The 16664-nt window shown below is 40.3% G+C and overlaps 1 protein-coding gene across 1 annotated transcript in view; it reads left to right on the forward strand.

Moving 5' to 3' along the window:
- Window positions 1–16664, forward strand: part of Dnah6 (dynein axonemal heavy chain 6) — a 317890-nt gene that overhangs the window by 67898 nt on the left and 233328 nt on the right. Inside the window, exons 13-17 of the mRNA XM_008840298.1 lie at window positions 496–647; window positions 2667–2819; window positions 8884–9135; window positions 11787–11915; window positions 14766–14879. Coding sequence (XP_008838520.1) covers window positions 496–647; window positions 2667–2819; window positions 8884–9135; window positions 11787–11915; window positions 14766–14879 — 800 coding nt within the window. The remainder of the gene's footprint in view (window positions 1–495; window positions 648–2666; window positions 2820–8883; window positions 9136–11786; window positions 11916–14765; window positions 14880–16664) is intronic.

The following is a 16664-nucleotide window of genomic DNA, read 5'->3' on the forward strand; positions in this document are numbered from 1 at the left end:
TTTTGCTACTCTAACAGTATCTCCAGTTGCATGCATTTTCTTGCAAGTGATACAACTTTATTCTTTATAGCTGAAAACAATTCCATTATGTATATATGGCATATTTTCTTTATCTATTTCTGTGGAGGAACACCTAGGTTGGTCCTCTGACTTAGATGTTGTGACAGTGCTGCAGTAAACATTGGTATCAGGTTTCTCTGTGATCGTTGACTTGGAGTCTTTCAAGTACAGTATTCCAAGAGTGATATGGCTGGGTCATATGAGAAGTCCATTTGCGTCTTTTGCGAAATCGCTACACTTATCTCCATAGAGTCTGGACTGGTTTATACTCTCAGCAGCAGGGTGTACAGGTTCCTACTTATCCATGTCCTGCCCAGCATTTGTTTATTTTCTTAATGACTGCCATTCTGGGTGGGGTGATTTTTAATATATTTTATAATGATCCTTGAAATTCCAGTATGAAATATTTCCTAATATATGAATTCTTTTCTGTAGATGTTAAGTTCTTCAGTGACCAGCTGGAAAAATATCACAAACAACACAAGGACTTGGTAGCACTACGACCCACCAGAAATGTGGGATTGCTCCTCATTGACACCAAGAAGCTGAAAGAAAAACTCATTCCATCACCCTTGCGATGCTTGGAGGTAACTACAGGCTAGAAAAAAATTAAATTGTGATGCCTACTATTATTTCATAGTTTAGATTATGCTGTCTACAACTATTTCACATTTTTAAAAAACTATATTGATCTTTGTGTGTTATAAATATTGAAATTAATATAAGAAAATTCTTAATTTTGTGTGTGTGTATGTGTGTGTGTGTATGTGTATGTGTGTGTAGACCAGAGGACAACCTCAGCTATCGTTTCTCGGGCACGTCCACCTTGCCTTTTAAGACAGTCTCTTGCTAACCTGGAACTCACTGAGTAGGTTAGACAAGCTGACCAGGGAGCCCCAGGGATCCAGCTGTCTATCTATCCAGTCCTGAGATTACAAACTCATGTCATGCCTTGCATTTTCACTGGAATTTCTGGGGATCAAACTTAGAACCTAGTGACTGCACAGCAAGCACTTTACTAAGATATCTCCCCCAGTCCCATCTTTAATTTTTAGAAAAATATCCCATATTCTTTCTATTGCACATTGGCAACTTTTAGGTGCCTTAGGTGAGGGAACTCTTTACAGTCATTCCCGTTTCCTTTATTGGAGCATTTCAAAACTTTCTGCAGAAAGATATCACTAACAGCCCAGAGTAGCACTGGGAATGTTGATTGACTCTAGAAACTGAAATCAAACTTAAAGGATCACGTCCTCATCTATAACTGTCACTAAACATCTGGAATAACTTGCACAACAAACACGGTATTTCCTTTGGGTGCAAACATACACTTGCATATTCTCAAATGCCTCCAAGAAAATGGTATAGAGCAGAGACTGGAGAACTACAGGCTCATCTAGCCTGCCCCTTGGGTTTATAGACGAGTTTTTATTGGAACAACAAAAGATCACTTGTTTTCCTATTGTTTAGGGCTGGTCTCTCATTACAATGATAGGGTTTGGGTGTTTGCAACAGAGGTTTGCCTTGAAAATCTGAAACATTTACTGTCTGAACCTCAAGGAAAACCTTTACCTATTCCATGTGTTAGAAGGCAGAGTATGGTATAAAAGACTGGGGACGTGAATGCTAATTTCTGTTGAGCCTTCCTCTGAAGGTTGGTTCATCATCTCTTAAAAAAGAAAAAAGCAAAAGCTGGGCATAGTGGCGCACGCCTTTAATCCCAGCACCGGGAGGCAGAGGCAGGTGGAGCTCTGTGAGTTCAAGGCCAGCCTGGTCTACATAGTGAGTTCCAGGACAACGGGCTACAGGGAGACCCTGTCTCAAACAGAACCCCCCTCCCAAAAAAGGACGAATATATAATTGGTGCAAATTCAATTTCAACATTTCAACAAGCACAACTAACATACCAACTCAAAGAAATAAAATTCAAACTTGCTTAGGTGATCAGAAAACTTGTGCAATGATAAATATACAGAAACAGAGTAGACATCAGGGCGGTTTTATCCAGGGTCCCAGTGATTTACTAAGCACTTCATTTCTTTAGTTCTTTCTAAGCTCCTGATGTGTCATCATTCAAAGACAAGCATTGCCTCAAGCTTATGAAAGGGCCATAGAAAGTTCGAGCCAGTTACTTCCCTGTTTCTATAAAAGGAGAAAGGAGAGACCGGGTTCAGCCATAAACAAAAACTACCTCTTTCTGATTGCTCCAACCAAATCAACCTTATTCCAGTCATTTTGTCCAAAGAAAGCCATGTTCATATTCTCCTGGGGTTGTGTCCCTGATTTCCCCCAAACTACATGGCTGTCACCCAACAGGAAAGGAATAGGCCTGGGCCTGATGCTGACGAGGGCATCCTAATGTCCACTGTGTAGGACAGAGAAGCAGAAGGCAAGAGCATTTTAGCAAACTGTCTTTTAAGGTGTGAAACCTGTTTTGTTCTAGATAGTGATCATCAAAATCTGGCCTTCCTTTCAGTTCATTTGATAAGCAGTGATTCAGTGAGAAATTGTCTTCATGTACACTGCTGTTTTAAACAAACGTCAAGACTTTTAAAAATGTATAAGAAAACAATTATTTATGATTCGTATTTTTCTTTATTTCTTAGGTGCTAAATGTAATGCTTCCTCATTTAAGTAAGAAAAAGGTGGATGCCATTATCTCAGAGGCACAAGACGCAGAGTATAAACTTGAATTTGTTCCAAGTACTACTACAGAATACATTAATAGCTTAGTATTTCTTGATGAAATTCAGGAACGGGTAAGTTGGCTTTTTTTCCCCATAATTTAGTATTCCAGATGTTAGGAAAGGATGATATAGGGCAAGAATAAGTGAGGGACCAAGGCCTTGGAAACAGCTGTCAAAGTATCCAAAGCACTTTTAGATACGGTAAATGGGCCCCGTATTTCAATAATAATGCCAGCTAACCTTTGCAAGCTCTTACTACTCAACTGGCACTGTACCAAATTTTTACATCCATTACATTTTAATCCTTGCAAACACTATGGATGAGGGAACAGGAATTAAAAGAGGCTGTTATCCAAAGTCACAGAATTTGTATGCAGTAAAACCAGAATTTAAATTTGAGTCTCTTTGATCACAAAGCCAATCTTCTCAGTAATAGTTCTGGGTATTTTAATTTTATAGTTGATGACAATACAGATACTAAATCATAATGGAAGTCTTAATCCTTAATCTATACGTACATAATAGCAATTTTTGGTTAAGGATAAGAGAAAGCAACTCAAACTAGCTTAAGTGGAGTCTCTCTCTCTTTCTCTCTCTCTCTCTCTCATCTCTTTGTTTCCCCCCTTGTTTTCTTTCTCTCTGGAAATTTAGGTTCCTCCTCTCAATCTCTCAACCTCTCCTTGTGGCAGCAATCTAGCATTTGGCTCCAATAGTTAATTTTCATAAATTCATTACTATCAGTATAGCATTGAAGTAAAGATAAATTTGCATGCACCAATATCTAAGTGTTATTAGCAAAAACGAGTCTTTCTGTAAGAAACAGTATATTTTGAAATGAAATGAAGATCTTTTTTAAAGGTTAAAAACTCAATTTTATGATTACAGGGTTTATACTGAGTTCAATATTGTATAACTGTATTAATTCAACTGTGAACCTAAAAATTTTATAGCCACTTTTGAAAGAGATGTATCTTTGCTCTGGAAATTGTTATTGAGTATGTTAAAGCTTTAATGAAATGCTTCTTCTAAAACATAAAAAAATTATTTTCTTAATTATCTAAAATTTAAAGAAATGCTACAAATAAAAATCAGTCATATACTAACAGAATTAATACCAAAGGCTCATTCCCGCAAAAGTAACAATCTTATTTTCATTTCAAGAACAGCACCTTCTCAGAGGCAGAATAGTGTGGTTTTCCTCAGATTTTCTTATGCGTCATTCCAGCTGAGGAAAGATGCCAAGCATTTGCCATTATTTGTGTACATGATTGTATTTGTACAAGCTTACATGACCTACTCCAGTCCAAAATGGAGTCCTTCTTTAAGGATTCAAATGTGTTTCATAGAAACTCCCTTCTTTCCCTTAATGAGTCTAACAAGACTCAGGAAGTGACCAGAGGCAGACTAGGACAGCTGTAGGAATCCCAGGTAGCCCTTTCTCTCCATCTGTTCTCTGTGCATCTCTTTGAGGGTCATGTCATTCTCTCCCAAAGAAGCAAACATGGCCACCAGCTGCTCCCCAAGGAGCGGTGCAAGTCTAGCTAGCCTCCAAGAGAGATAGTATCTCATTGGTTACTTTTAACGTTGTTACAATTGAATACCTGACCAGAAGAAGCTTAAAGGAGGAAGAGTTTATTTAGGTTCACAGTTTAAGGAAAGGATACAGTCTAGCATGGCAGGGAAGGCGTGGATGTGGGAGTATGAGGTGGCCGATCATCACTTTACATCCACAGTCAGGAAGCAGAAACTGGACAAGAAGTGGGGCCAGGGTATAAGCCTATGTGCTGCCCCTAGTGACCCACTCTCTCTAACAAGACTCCACCCCAAACAGTACCACCATCTAAGGACCAAGTGTTCAAACACATGAGCCTCTAGCGACATTTCACATTCAAACCACAACAGTCTCTCTCTTCCATAATTGACTTTAAGTGCCTGGCAAGTGGATTGCGGTCCCCAGAATTCTTCAAAGCATCAGGAAAGTAGAATCACATCATGCCTGATTGGCTGTAGAAGGTAGCCTGCTCTCATTGTTTGGTCCAGAACAAGAGTTGCAGTACCATGTAGGAAAGCTAGGCTGTGTTCTGTCTCCAGGAAGCAGTCTGTGCTTTCTGGGTTAGCAAGCTAAGAAAGCAACTTCCCTTAGAAAGGTGCTTTGCACGTACAGATTTTTCTGGACCTTCAGCCACTCAGTCAACACATTCGGTGAGCACTTAACAGGTTGCAAGGATTTCAGCAGTAAGCAAGCCTGCTTCAGGGAGTTCAGAGTCTAAAAAGAAAGCAATTATGATACAGAAAGCAGAAATAGAAGATACTGTCACAGGGCTGAAGAGCTTGTGGTCACTCCTGCTTGTGGGTCATAGAAAGCTTTGCGGAGGATGAGGAGTTAAGTGAAGTCCTACACATCATCAAACACTCAGGTGTTCCAGGAAGAGACATGAGACAAGGTGACAAAAGCAGGATTCAGCAACAGGTGTGCCTTGGGAAAAGGGTATTTAGTTCAGAAAGCTGATGAATTATATGGCACTTAAGCGGTATTTTCAAAGATAGGAGAGAAGGAATTAATTCCAGGGACTGGAAAGAACTTAGTGAGCAACTGAGGAAGAGACAGCAGGGAGTCTGAGACGATGGTCAGGTCTTTCTCCAGGGGTGGGTTGATTGTGGTATAGTAACAGTGTCAGTGGGCTAGGCTATACAGTGTGTAGCCTTATCAGTGCATATTTTGAGAACTAAAGAGATACTCATAATTATTATGCCAAGAGACAGTGAATATAACCCAGAATACTCCCAGAGAAATCTGGAGATATATATATATATATATTCATCCAAAAGACAATATTGGAAAACAATTGATTTTTATGTAGAGAGAATTAGTTCTACTTGTAACCAGCTTCAGAGACCAGATGCTTTGTTGCAAGCAACTAAAACTCACATAACTTTAGAAAATGGAAAAATGCATTCTGAGTTGGCCTGGGTGTCTGCTAGAAGGTGTTGCTAAAGCTAAGCCTTTAAAAATTGTGGCAAGTAGAGACTAGAGCAGCTCAAGGAAGGCGAAAAGGACTCTTTCCTTCTCTGATCTCTCTACAACCGAGGTTACACACCAGCAGTAGAGCAGAGCCTGCATGTTTGTTAGAAATGTGCATCCCTGAGTGCCTCCCTGGACCTTGGGAGTCAGAAACTCTGGGAGGGGATTCAGCAGCAGGTGTGAATTCAGCTTCCAATGTCATTGTCCCACAAGCTACAGGCTGAGAACTGTTTCTCTACAAACTTCTCTGCAACTAAGGTCTCTCATTAAGGAACTGCTTTCTGCCTCCACATGAAAGCAAATAGCTTCTGAGCACAACTACATCTAATTCTGGCTCAGGAGTTAAGTCGGCCTGAGCTAGATTCTCCAGGTCCCAACCGGATGCTGCTTGGTTCAGTTTGTGTCTAGGGGACTGGATGCAGTACGTGAACATAGCAGCTTCCTGTACAACCATGTTATACAGTTATGGGTGAAGGATTTCCAAAACACTGCAGGCTCATTTGCCAGAAAGTTAGGGAACACAGGAAATACACTCTCCTCTGAAGGTAGGCCAGTAAGGGAAAGTGTTCAATAATCAGGTGGATATAGTAAAATATTTTATTGAATGATGGTAGACAGCTCACCATAGGTCTCGATCCTGAAACTATGCAGCTAGGAACATGGCCCATTCATACCTCAGGGGCTGCTCTGGAAAAACTGCTGCTCAGCACATGTCCCTGAAACTCAGGTACTGCACCTGAACACCTCATAGCATATGTCATCCGAGAAAATTGAAAATATTGGCACCGTTTAATGTGAGTGCAGAACAGAGAAAGAGGGAGAGAGCGAGAAACAGAGAGAGCAATTTAATTTATTTGTATGTGTATGTGCCTACATGTCTATACGTGCGCCATGTATGTGCAAGTGGCTACAGAAGCCAGGAGAAGACATTGTTTCTCCTGGAATTGGAGTTACAGGTGGTTGTGTGTCTCCCAAAGTAGGTGCTAGGAATAGAACCCAGACCTTCTTAACTACTGAGCCATCTCTCCAGCCCCAAGAGACAGAAGTTTCTAAGACTATTACTAACGGTGCTCAAGTCCACCTCTTAGCTCCTGGCCTGATTACCTGTACTCTAGTGATGGCTGTCTTTATCATGTGGCCAATTTCAGTCAATTGGATGATCATGTCAAATGTACTCCTGCACTGACGTTTCACACTTTGATAGTGGCAGTCTCCTGACTTTGAGTTGGAGTTACTTTATAAATGGAGTTAAGTTTGTGCTAATTCCCTTGAAATCACTTTCTTTTCTTATTTTAAAAACTGAAATGTGTCGTCTTGTAAGTCCTTAGAAGATGTGAATTTTAAGATGTGATTTACATTCTAATGCCCTCCTTTTAGTTATGTGGATATACTTTTATATTTCTAGCTATGGATACAACTTTCATTACTGTCAACGTTCAATGCTTTCTGCTTCTAGACTTTAAGGACTCAGATTGTGGGGTCTCTCCCTCCCCTCGTTCCACGAGAACAAAGGGAGCAGAAGCGATGAATGGGGTCAGGATGGCCAGTGAGCACTGACGGAAGAAAGCCCTTCCAGGGAGGCAGATTCAGTGATACAAACAGCTCCAGACTCAGTGATACAGCTCTGTTTATTCTGTGGGGTCAGGGAAAATATAGTGTGGAGGCAGCAGCCAAAGCTTCAGCTGATAGGTGCTCATAGTATGCTTTATTTACATGTGGTGGGGGATCCTATCATCTGACTACAGGGCAATGCCTAATTATCATATAGAAAAACCTGGGGGTAGTTTTATTGCAGGTAACTATGCCAAAGGTCATGTTCTGAATAAGGTCAGGCATCCGTGCTTGGCGGCACTTTCCAGGTAAGTCAGGCAGGAAGCCCCTGTTGAGAAAGGAGCCAACCTTAACGGCAGGGTTCCCCAACATCCGATGATCTTATCAGCCATAGCAGTCTAGTCATACTTCATCAAAAAGCCATGGTCTGATCACAAACATCATTCCAACTCAAATTTAAATTCCGAATCCTGCTTAAAACGTCATCCTTTGGCATGCCTATTTATGACGTATAATGTGCATAACCTCCCAACAAGGAGTCCTGCAACATGCTCTTCAACGTTTGCCTTCTTTCTCTGCTATATAATTAAGAGGGAAATGGTAGAGGGAGGTTGTAAGGATTTGAATGTCCTGACATCCACCTCGTCGTCCATCCTTCTGTAGTCTATGGGAAATATATAAATGTTGTGTATCTGGGTCAATAGAACTTTGTTTTGAGGGGACTTCAGGCAAGTTTTTTAAGGTATAGCTTGTCATATATCGACTTTTTTCTACATGAGATGTAAGTAAAACCTTTATCAGAGAAGATAAAACAATAATATTTGCAGCAGCAAATAAATTTTGTTAATTCTGTGGCATATCATAATAAAAATGTTTTATCACTGAATAGGTTGTCTGCTGTGTGTGGAAGGATGGATGTCAAGGATGCCAGAGATCTGTGTCACAAGGGAGCAGGCCTTTTCTCTCTGTGTCTCCATCTTTACAATCTGTTTAGTGAACTCTATTCAGCTTATAGTTGCCTAATAAGGAAATCAGTATTATAACAGGAACATTTTGTGGCAGAATCCAAGAAATAACATCAGACTTACACAATCTTCTCATCATTGGTCATGTGTAGAATGTTAGAGATACAATGTGATTGAGGCAGCTACCTAGTTTGACATTATGGGCCATTACTTACTGGTGCTAGACACCTATTACAGGTTTTATTGAACTGCTGTGGTTTGAATGTGGCTTTCCTAATTCATTTGTTAGAAACTTAACCTGCAATGTGGCAGTGTTCAACTTTTCTGTATAGTTTGGTTTGGTTATGTGTGATGTGGTTTGTCTTGTTTACTTTGGTGTTGACTGTGTATTGAACACAAAGCTTCATGTGTGTTTTTTTTTCAAACACGGAAGAAAATATTTATTATATACTATAGACAAAATTTTATTTTATTGTGTCACATTCCTATTCCAGAGAAGTTAAATGATAAATTAGTTAATAAAAATTTATAAACTTAGAAGCAACTGAAAAGTAATACTAAATTCTATATGTCATGAGCAACCAATGTTTCTATTTAGATTGAAAGCCTGGAAGAAGACGGGAATACAGTGATCGAGATGTACAGGCTCATTGAACAATATCAGGTGCCCACACCTCCCGAAGACCTTGCTGTTTTTGCAACCATGAAGCCATCCATTGTTGCTGTCCGGAACGCCATTGACAAATCAGTGGGTGACAGAGAATCAAGCATTAAACAGTTCTGTCTGCACTTGGGCAGAGATCTTGAAGATCTAAACAATGAAGTGAACGAAGTCAAGCTGCAGTCCCAGGTGGGCTGGAGCAGGATCTGTTCAAATAGGTTGTGCAGTTTGATGACTGGAGGCTTTTAAATCAAGATATGATTGACAAATAAGAATTGTATATATGCTGTACATCATGATACTTTGACTTACATATCCATAGTGAAATTCACTAAGCTAATTAACTTATCTATCGCTTCATATACTTTGCTGTTGTTGTTGTGAGAACATTTAAGATCCACTCTTCAAGCCATTTATGGGATCTATTTCATTTTAAGCTGAGTTATATTTCATAGACCAATGAATACAGAACTATAATAACCACAGGCTTCAATGAATTATCAGGAAGTAAGTACGACTACTCCTCATAGAAAAACATTTGAGTTCCTTCCAAATCATTAATCCTTTCTCTCCATGTCAGCTATTACCTTGAATTCTAATGTTACCATGCAGTACACTCTAGTATTTATCAATATTACTGTGTAGGGATGTAATTTATGCACATTTGTTGCTGTATAGTATTTCATCGTATTTCACATTTCAATTATCCATTCCGTGGCTGACAGACATTGAGATTGTGTGAAGGTTTTGGCAAAGATAAATAATACTTCTAGAAGCTATCTTACATGCATTTGTATGTTTTAACTTATTCTCAGAACAAATACAAGTTTTACTCATATTTCACAGAAAAGAAAGTTGAGGTACAGGGAAGTTAAGTAACTTGCTCGGGGTCACACAGATAATAAATGGTGGAAGCAGGACTTAGGCTGAGGCAGTCTGCTTTCAGTGGATGATGTCAGCTGTTCACTCCTACAGCGTGCACTCTATTGTGTGCACAACAGCTCATTCAAAAACACAGTAATTATCATAGGGAATAAATGCCAGCACATACTTTGTGTGGAATCATGCATTTAAAATACAATGTGCATACTTGGCACTGAGGGCCTAGGTCTAACAAGTGCATCTTCCATGGAGGGTTTGGATTCATCCTTGGGCGAAGAACTGTAATTTTATTTTTCCATAGATAACATCACCTGGCTGTCTAGACTCCCTGCTTCTGCTGATGGAGAGAAGTTGGGGAGAAAACCTAAATGTGATCATCGATGAGTAATTGGTTGATTTCATTCTGAAATGCTCATTTCTGTCTAGCTTGGTCTCTTTTGATTGATAGATTTTGATTCAAAGTTTAAACTCCTTGTGTGGCCTTGCTTTGCCCTCACTGGTGTCTCCTCCACTCCCTGCATTTCCGACAGGTATCCAGTCTCTACCTTCTAGACCACAGAAGTGTGCATTGCAGCAGGACTGAGCTGGGCCTAGTTTTCCCAAGTAGTTGTTAGTTAAGGGTCCTTCCTGTTTCTTGAAGCATTATGTCAGTCCCTACTGCTTTCTGCAAGCCTTCATTTCTGCCACAGGCCACAGTTCCATGTAATTCATGGCTCTCTGAATCTTACTTTCAGACTTCCTCTGGCTCACCAACTCTCTAAAGAATTCCTATCACCAAAATCAAGACACATGAGAAAGTTAGACCATAGCACACCAAGCCATGGGGCATCATGTCTGCCAGAGCATTTCTGCCTCACATTCTCCTTGGCTTTTTCTAACCTAGAACACATTTCCATCTGAATGCATGGCCACAGTGAGCAAGAGATGCAGCAGCTATAGCCATGGCTATGATAGTTCTCAGATTTCTCCATTTTTTTCTGATTCTCAACTATTCAGGTGTTTCAGCTTTGCTCTTGAACTATATTCCATTCCCATTCACTGGGGTTTCAAGCCCAAGATGTCAGCTGGAAGACCTAGGCCTTAGCATTCATAGTCTTCATTTCCTCTTCTCTTTCCTGTGATTTTACATATCTATATATATGTGTGTGTGTATTATATATGTATTTTATGCAACATGTGTGTCTGTGTGTCAATGTATATGTAATTCCATAATTCCTAGCTTATAATTCCCATAACCCTTGTTATTACCGAAATTATTTCCTAAATGACTCAAACAATAAGGTGAAGACGCTTGGCCCTTTACCCCTGGTTTTTGAAGAAGCCTTTGAAGAACTTCAGGCTGAGAATTGAGAAAAGGGGTCTTGTTAGAATGCCAGGGTGTTGCAGGCCTCACAGAACACAGTCCCTCTCTCCATCCCTCTCCTTTCCCCTCCAAAGTAAGCCATAGGAACTGCTATTTCTCTTTTCTCAGGGTGACACATAAACTAAAAATGTACCCTAATCTTCCCCCTCCCACATCTTGGAGATGGCCATAAAGCAGTGTCCTGATAGCCGATCATAAGCCTCTCACCTTCGAAAAGGGGCGCCACCTCTGCCAGACCACACATACATGGAGGTCAGAGGACAACTTGCGGGAGCTGGTTCTCTCCTGCCATGTGAGCTCTGGGGTGTAACCGGAAGTCATCGGGTGTGGTTACAAGCACTGAGCCATCTCACCAGCCCCTAGATTTAGTTTTAAAACCGTGTTACATCCCCATGGCATCCCTTTCTACAATTCTCTTCCTTTTACTATGCAGATACATAAATTAAGGAAAAGCCATCATTTAAGCACCATTTTTAAAAATCAGAGAAAAAAGAGAATTAGAAAAAAATTGAATTTTCTGAAAGATGTTTATTAATTCACTTAATCTTTTTGAAAAAGTAAGACTGTCTAAGCAAAGTGTACCTTAATTTTATAGGACCCCCAGATCTTGGACATTACTGCTGACCAAGAGAAAATAAAGCTCAGGTTGAGTGAGCTGCAGTCTGTTCTGAATGATCTTCAAAAACGCGCCTTTCAGTATAAATCTTACCAGAAGAATTTCAAGGTAATAGCAGCTATACACAGCTGTTTCTAAAATGCATGCACAGAGATGTATTTCTGCATAAGCATTTTCAACACTGTGACTGTAGCCATCCCCAACAGAGTCTTTGAGGGACTGTCAAACTTTCCTTTGGAGCTTCATAAGCCAGGCCTCCATTATCCACATTTCTCTCAGTGTCACTGTTTCAAGCTTCACAAAAACTCATTGGTTTTTCCAGCCCCAATGTTCCAAACACTTCTACAGTCCTTTCTAAAACAACAAGATTAGGTCTGTCACAGCAATATCCCATTCTCTGGTACCAATTTCTGTCCTAATTTGTTTCTCTGTTGCTGTTATAATAATAATAATAATAAAAAACTGACCAAAACCAACTTGAGGAAGAACGGGTTTGTTTCATCTTGCACTTCCAGGCCAGGGTCCGTCTTTGAAGGAAGTCAAGTAGGAACTCAGGGTGGGAACCTGGAGGCAGAAACTGAAGCAGAGACCACAGAGGAATGCTGCTAACTGGCTTGCTCCTCTTGCCTGTGTTCCACCTGTTTTCTTTTACAACTCAGGACTGTTTGCCCTAGTGTGGCATCACCCACAGTGGGCTATGCCCTTCCACATCATTCAATAGCCAAGAAAATGATTCCCAGACAAGCCCATGGTGCAAACCTAACAGAAGAAATTCCCCAGTTTCGGCTCCTGCTTCCCAGGTATGTCAGGTTGACAACTGAAGTCAGCCATGGCACTGTTCGGTCAATTCTCTCATCCAAGCCAAGGCAATCTTTTCATGATTTCTCATGAAAACACCTTCAAGGGCCACAGAGATGACTCAGCAGTTAAGAGTACTTGCTACTCTTGCAGAGACCCAAGTTTGGTTCCCAGCACCCATGATGGGTGGCTCACAACCACCTGTAACTCCAACTCCAGGAGATTTGACATCTTCCTGTGGATTCTACAGGCACCAGCACACATGTGGCATACACACACACACACACACACACACACACACACACACACACATAAAAATAAATATTAACATTTTTTTCCCAGCTAAAGGCTGAGGATACAGCTCTGTTATAGAGCATTAAGGCCCTTGTGCAAAAGGTCTGGATCTCCAAAAAATAAAAATCAAAAAGGTCTGGGGCTGTATTTGAGTTTGTAGAACATTTGTCTAGCATGCACAACGTCCAGGTTTTTATTGCCAGCATTGTATAAAGCTAGGTTTAATGTGCAAGCCTATAATTTCAGCACTCCAATGGCCTTCGTTGCCTGATAAGTTCAAGGCTAGCTTAGGCTACATGAGACCCTGTCTCAAAGGGAGAAACAACCCTCCATTATAAAAAAATCACTCATTCAAACATAGTTAATGAATTTAATTTTTTTCAATGTATGAAATCACCCAAAAGATAGCCTGGGTCCCACAGCCCAAAAATAGAGTTTTAAATTAGCTCTGGGGTCAAATGAAGCCACCATTGAGAGATGAAAGAGCCTAAAAGAGGTTGTGATGGACAGCCCAAAACAGAAGTGCCCAGCTTTGTAATGCTGCCAAAGGCTGTGCCGGAGAGAACCCCGACCAGGCTGGTCTTGAACTCACAGAGATCTGCCTGCCTCTACCTCCCGAGTGCTGGGATTAAAGGCGTGCGCCAAAATCTTCAGATTTTTTTGCATTCTTCCCCTTCATAGGGCTTATATATAATCCATGTATTTAGAAAGAAGAATCAAGGTTGTTCTTTGTATCTTTAAATTCACCATCCTCCCCCCCAGAGGCTACCACATGTTCCTCTCCCATTCCCCATATATAGAAGCCCCGAAGAAAATCAGTCACTCTGAAAACTTGTGTATTTCCCCAAAAGGCCAGCCAGGCATGCAAAAGTGAATGCCCACAACACTCTGACAATATTGATGTCTTTTAAAAATATTTAGTATTTTTTATTTATGTGCATGAGTGTATTGACTGCATATATGTAATTGAACCCATGCCGTGCAGTGCCCATGCAGGTGAGAAGAGGGCATCTGGTCCCCCGGGACTGGAGTTACAGATGGCTGTTTGCCTCCATGTAGGCATTGAGAACCAAACCTGGGTCCTCTCAAGAACAGTCACTGTTCTTAACTGCTGAATCATCTCTCCAGTCCCCTGATGTCTTTTAAAGATATATAAATTTTAAAGAAAATATAACAAGTTGGGGCTGGAGAGATGGCTCAGTGGTTAAGAGCACTGACTGCTCTTGCAGAAGACCCGGGGTCAAGTCCCAGCAACTCACATGATTGCTAAGAATCATTCTTAACTCCAGTTCCAGGGGAATCTGACACCCTCTTCCGACCTCCACAGCATTGCACAGCACGGGTGCACTCACATACATGCAGGCAATACACTCATACACATAAAATAAAAATTATATATATATATATATATATATGTATTTCTTTTTGAAACAGGGTCTCCCTGTAACCCCAGCTGTCTTGGAACTCACTATGTAGACCAGGCTGGCCTTGAACTCACAGAGATCTGCCTGCCTCTGCCTCCCGAGTGCTGGGCTTAAAGGCATGCACCATCACGCCCAGCGATAAAATATTTTTTAAAAAGAAAATATAACAAGTTATATTTTGCTGTTCCATGGGAATTACAATGTATGTGGGGTTTCATATGGTTTTAAATCCTCATTTGTTTCCTCTTTTCCTTTTCTTTCCCCATTTAGGACCCACATACTGCCAAGTAGTCACTGTATCAAGAGTTACTAATGGACTGGGCTGGAGAGCTGGTGCAGCCATTAAAAGCTCCGGCTCATAACCAAAAAGACAAGAGTTAGTAATGGATGAGATAGTCATTCTATCTGAAATCTAAGTACTGTGCTTTGTTATATTTTAAAGGTAGAAGTGTCCAAGTTCGATGCTTTGGAAGAAGTTAGTGCTGAACTGAAGCTCAAGCAATTGCTCTGGGATTCGTTCACCGAATGGGACAAAGTCCAGCAAGAATGGCTGAAGGTGAGCGGGAAATACTCAGTTCTTGAATTTTAAGTAATTCCACTGAGACATTTTCATGATATGAATAATATATTTTAGAAGTCTAGAATATTCGTAATGTCAATGAAATATTTTTGTTATTTCAATGCACACAAAGTTGAATTTACATTATCTACCACCAAAAAACTAAAAACCTATGATAGAGTTGAAACTAGAAAAAAAATAGCTTTATGTCCTCTTTCATAACTCATAAATCTTAGCAAGAACCATTTCCACATTCCATAACAACCCGACATATGTTATTCCTTTGAAACAGTAATTATGAAAATTAAATTTGGTTTTCTTTCTAATTCCATTAACCATTACTGCAATAGGAATTAGACATGGCTAGTTACTCAATACATTTGTCGTATTTAAGCAGAAAAAGTGATTTTTAATTAAAAAAAATTGTTGTAGCCAGGCCTAGTGGCACATGCCTTTAATCCCAGCACTCAGGAGGCAGAGGCAGGCAGATCTCTGTGAGTTCAAGGCCAGCCTGGTCTACATAGTGAGTTCCAGGACATCTGGGGCTACAGGGGGACCCTGTCTCAAAAAGACCAAAAAAAATTGTTGTGAATGGGAGGGAGAGATTTTGTAATCTAAATATTTCCCATTTTTTTCTTCTGTTTAAATCAATATCAAATTTCTATTACACTGTTATTTAACATTTATGTTATCCATAAAATAAAGCCTAATTTTGCAAAAATATCTTAGCAAACTTCCAGTTAAACACAAGAGGTCCTTTTTCTAAATACTACACAGCAGCAAGTTCCCTTGAGTGCTTTGTTTAAGGAGGCTAAATGATGAATGTGCCAAAGGCCCACATTACATAATGCCTATTGCTTTATGACTTCCAACACAGTCTTGCCATAACGCATTCCAGTGCTCTTGACGACTGTAGGACTTTTTTCTGTGATTTATTTACCCACTTTGGGTGTCTATGAGCTTAGGTTTCTTCTCATTGTCCTTGATGAAAAGAAGTCATTTTTGTTCACTCTGGCATAATAGAATCAGAGTAATAACTCCAGCATCTGCCCTCAAGATCTCTATAGTAAGCTCTCTTACCTAGGGAGCTCAGAGCCAACAGCCACCATATTTTTGCATCAAGGTTCTACCTTTATTCAAAACTTGACAAGGGCCAACAGTCAAAGCAGAATAGCTGGTCACCTACATTTTGAAATGCAAGCTGGTCACCTACATTTTGAAATGCAATATAGGTGTGTTGAAAACACCATCCACTCTACAATTATTCTACACTTCCCCCGCAGCTGCTTTATCACTTGAGAGGCTTAAAGAACTTTCTGATTGCCACATCAGTTGAAGCAGCAGTTTCCAAAGAAGAAAGCACCCCTCCTAGTGAACACACAAGAAGACCCACAGGGGGCTGAAGGAAAATGTCGATCTAGGGAAAATAAGAAACCACATTGGTTACAAATTTTCTGTTGCACTCAGTCCATACAACTGAAATATCAACAAATATATTTCTGGATTACTGAGAAATACAGTTATAGGTATTTGCATATTTTAGAAGTACATCTTTAAACAATCGTATTATATGTATTATTAGAAATTTCTGGTGCACGCCTTTGACCTCAGCACTTGGGAGGCAGAGGCAAACGGATCTTTGTGAAACGGAGGCCAGCCTGGTCTACATAGCAAGTTTCAGGCCAGCTGGGGCTACAGGGAGACCCTATCTCCAAAAGACAAAAGAGAAAGAAAAGAAAAGAAAGAGGGGGAGGGAAGGGGAATGGAGAGAAGGGAAGGGAG

The sequence above is a fragment of the Nannospalax galili genome, unplaced genomic scaffold, assembly GCF_000622305.1.
Source record: "Nannospalax galili isolate Female #2095 unplaced genomic scaffold, S.galili_v1.0 scaffold279, whole genome shotgun sequence".
NCBI classification, from domain to species: Eukaryota; Metazoa; Chordata; class Mammalia; order Rodentia; family Spalacidae; genus Nannospalax; species Nannospalax galili.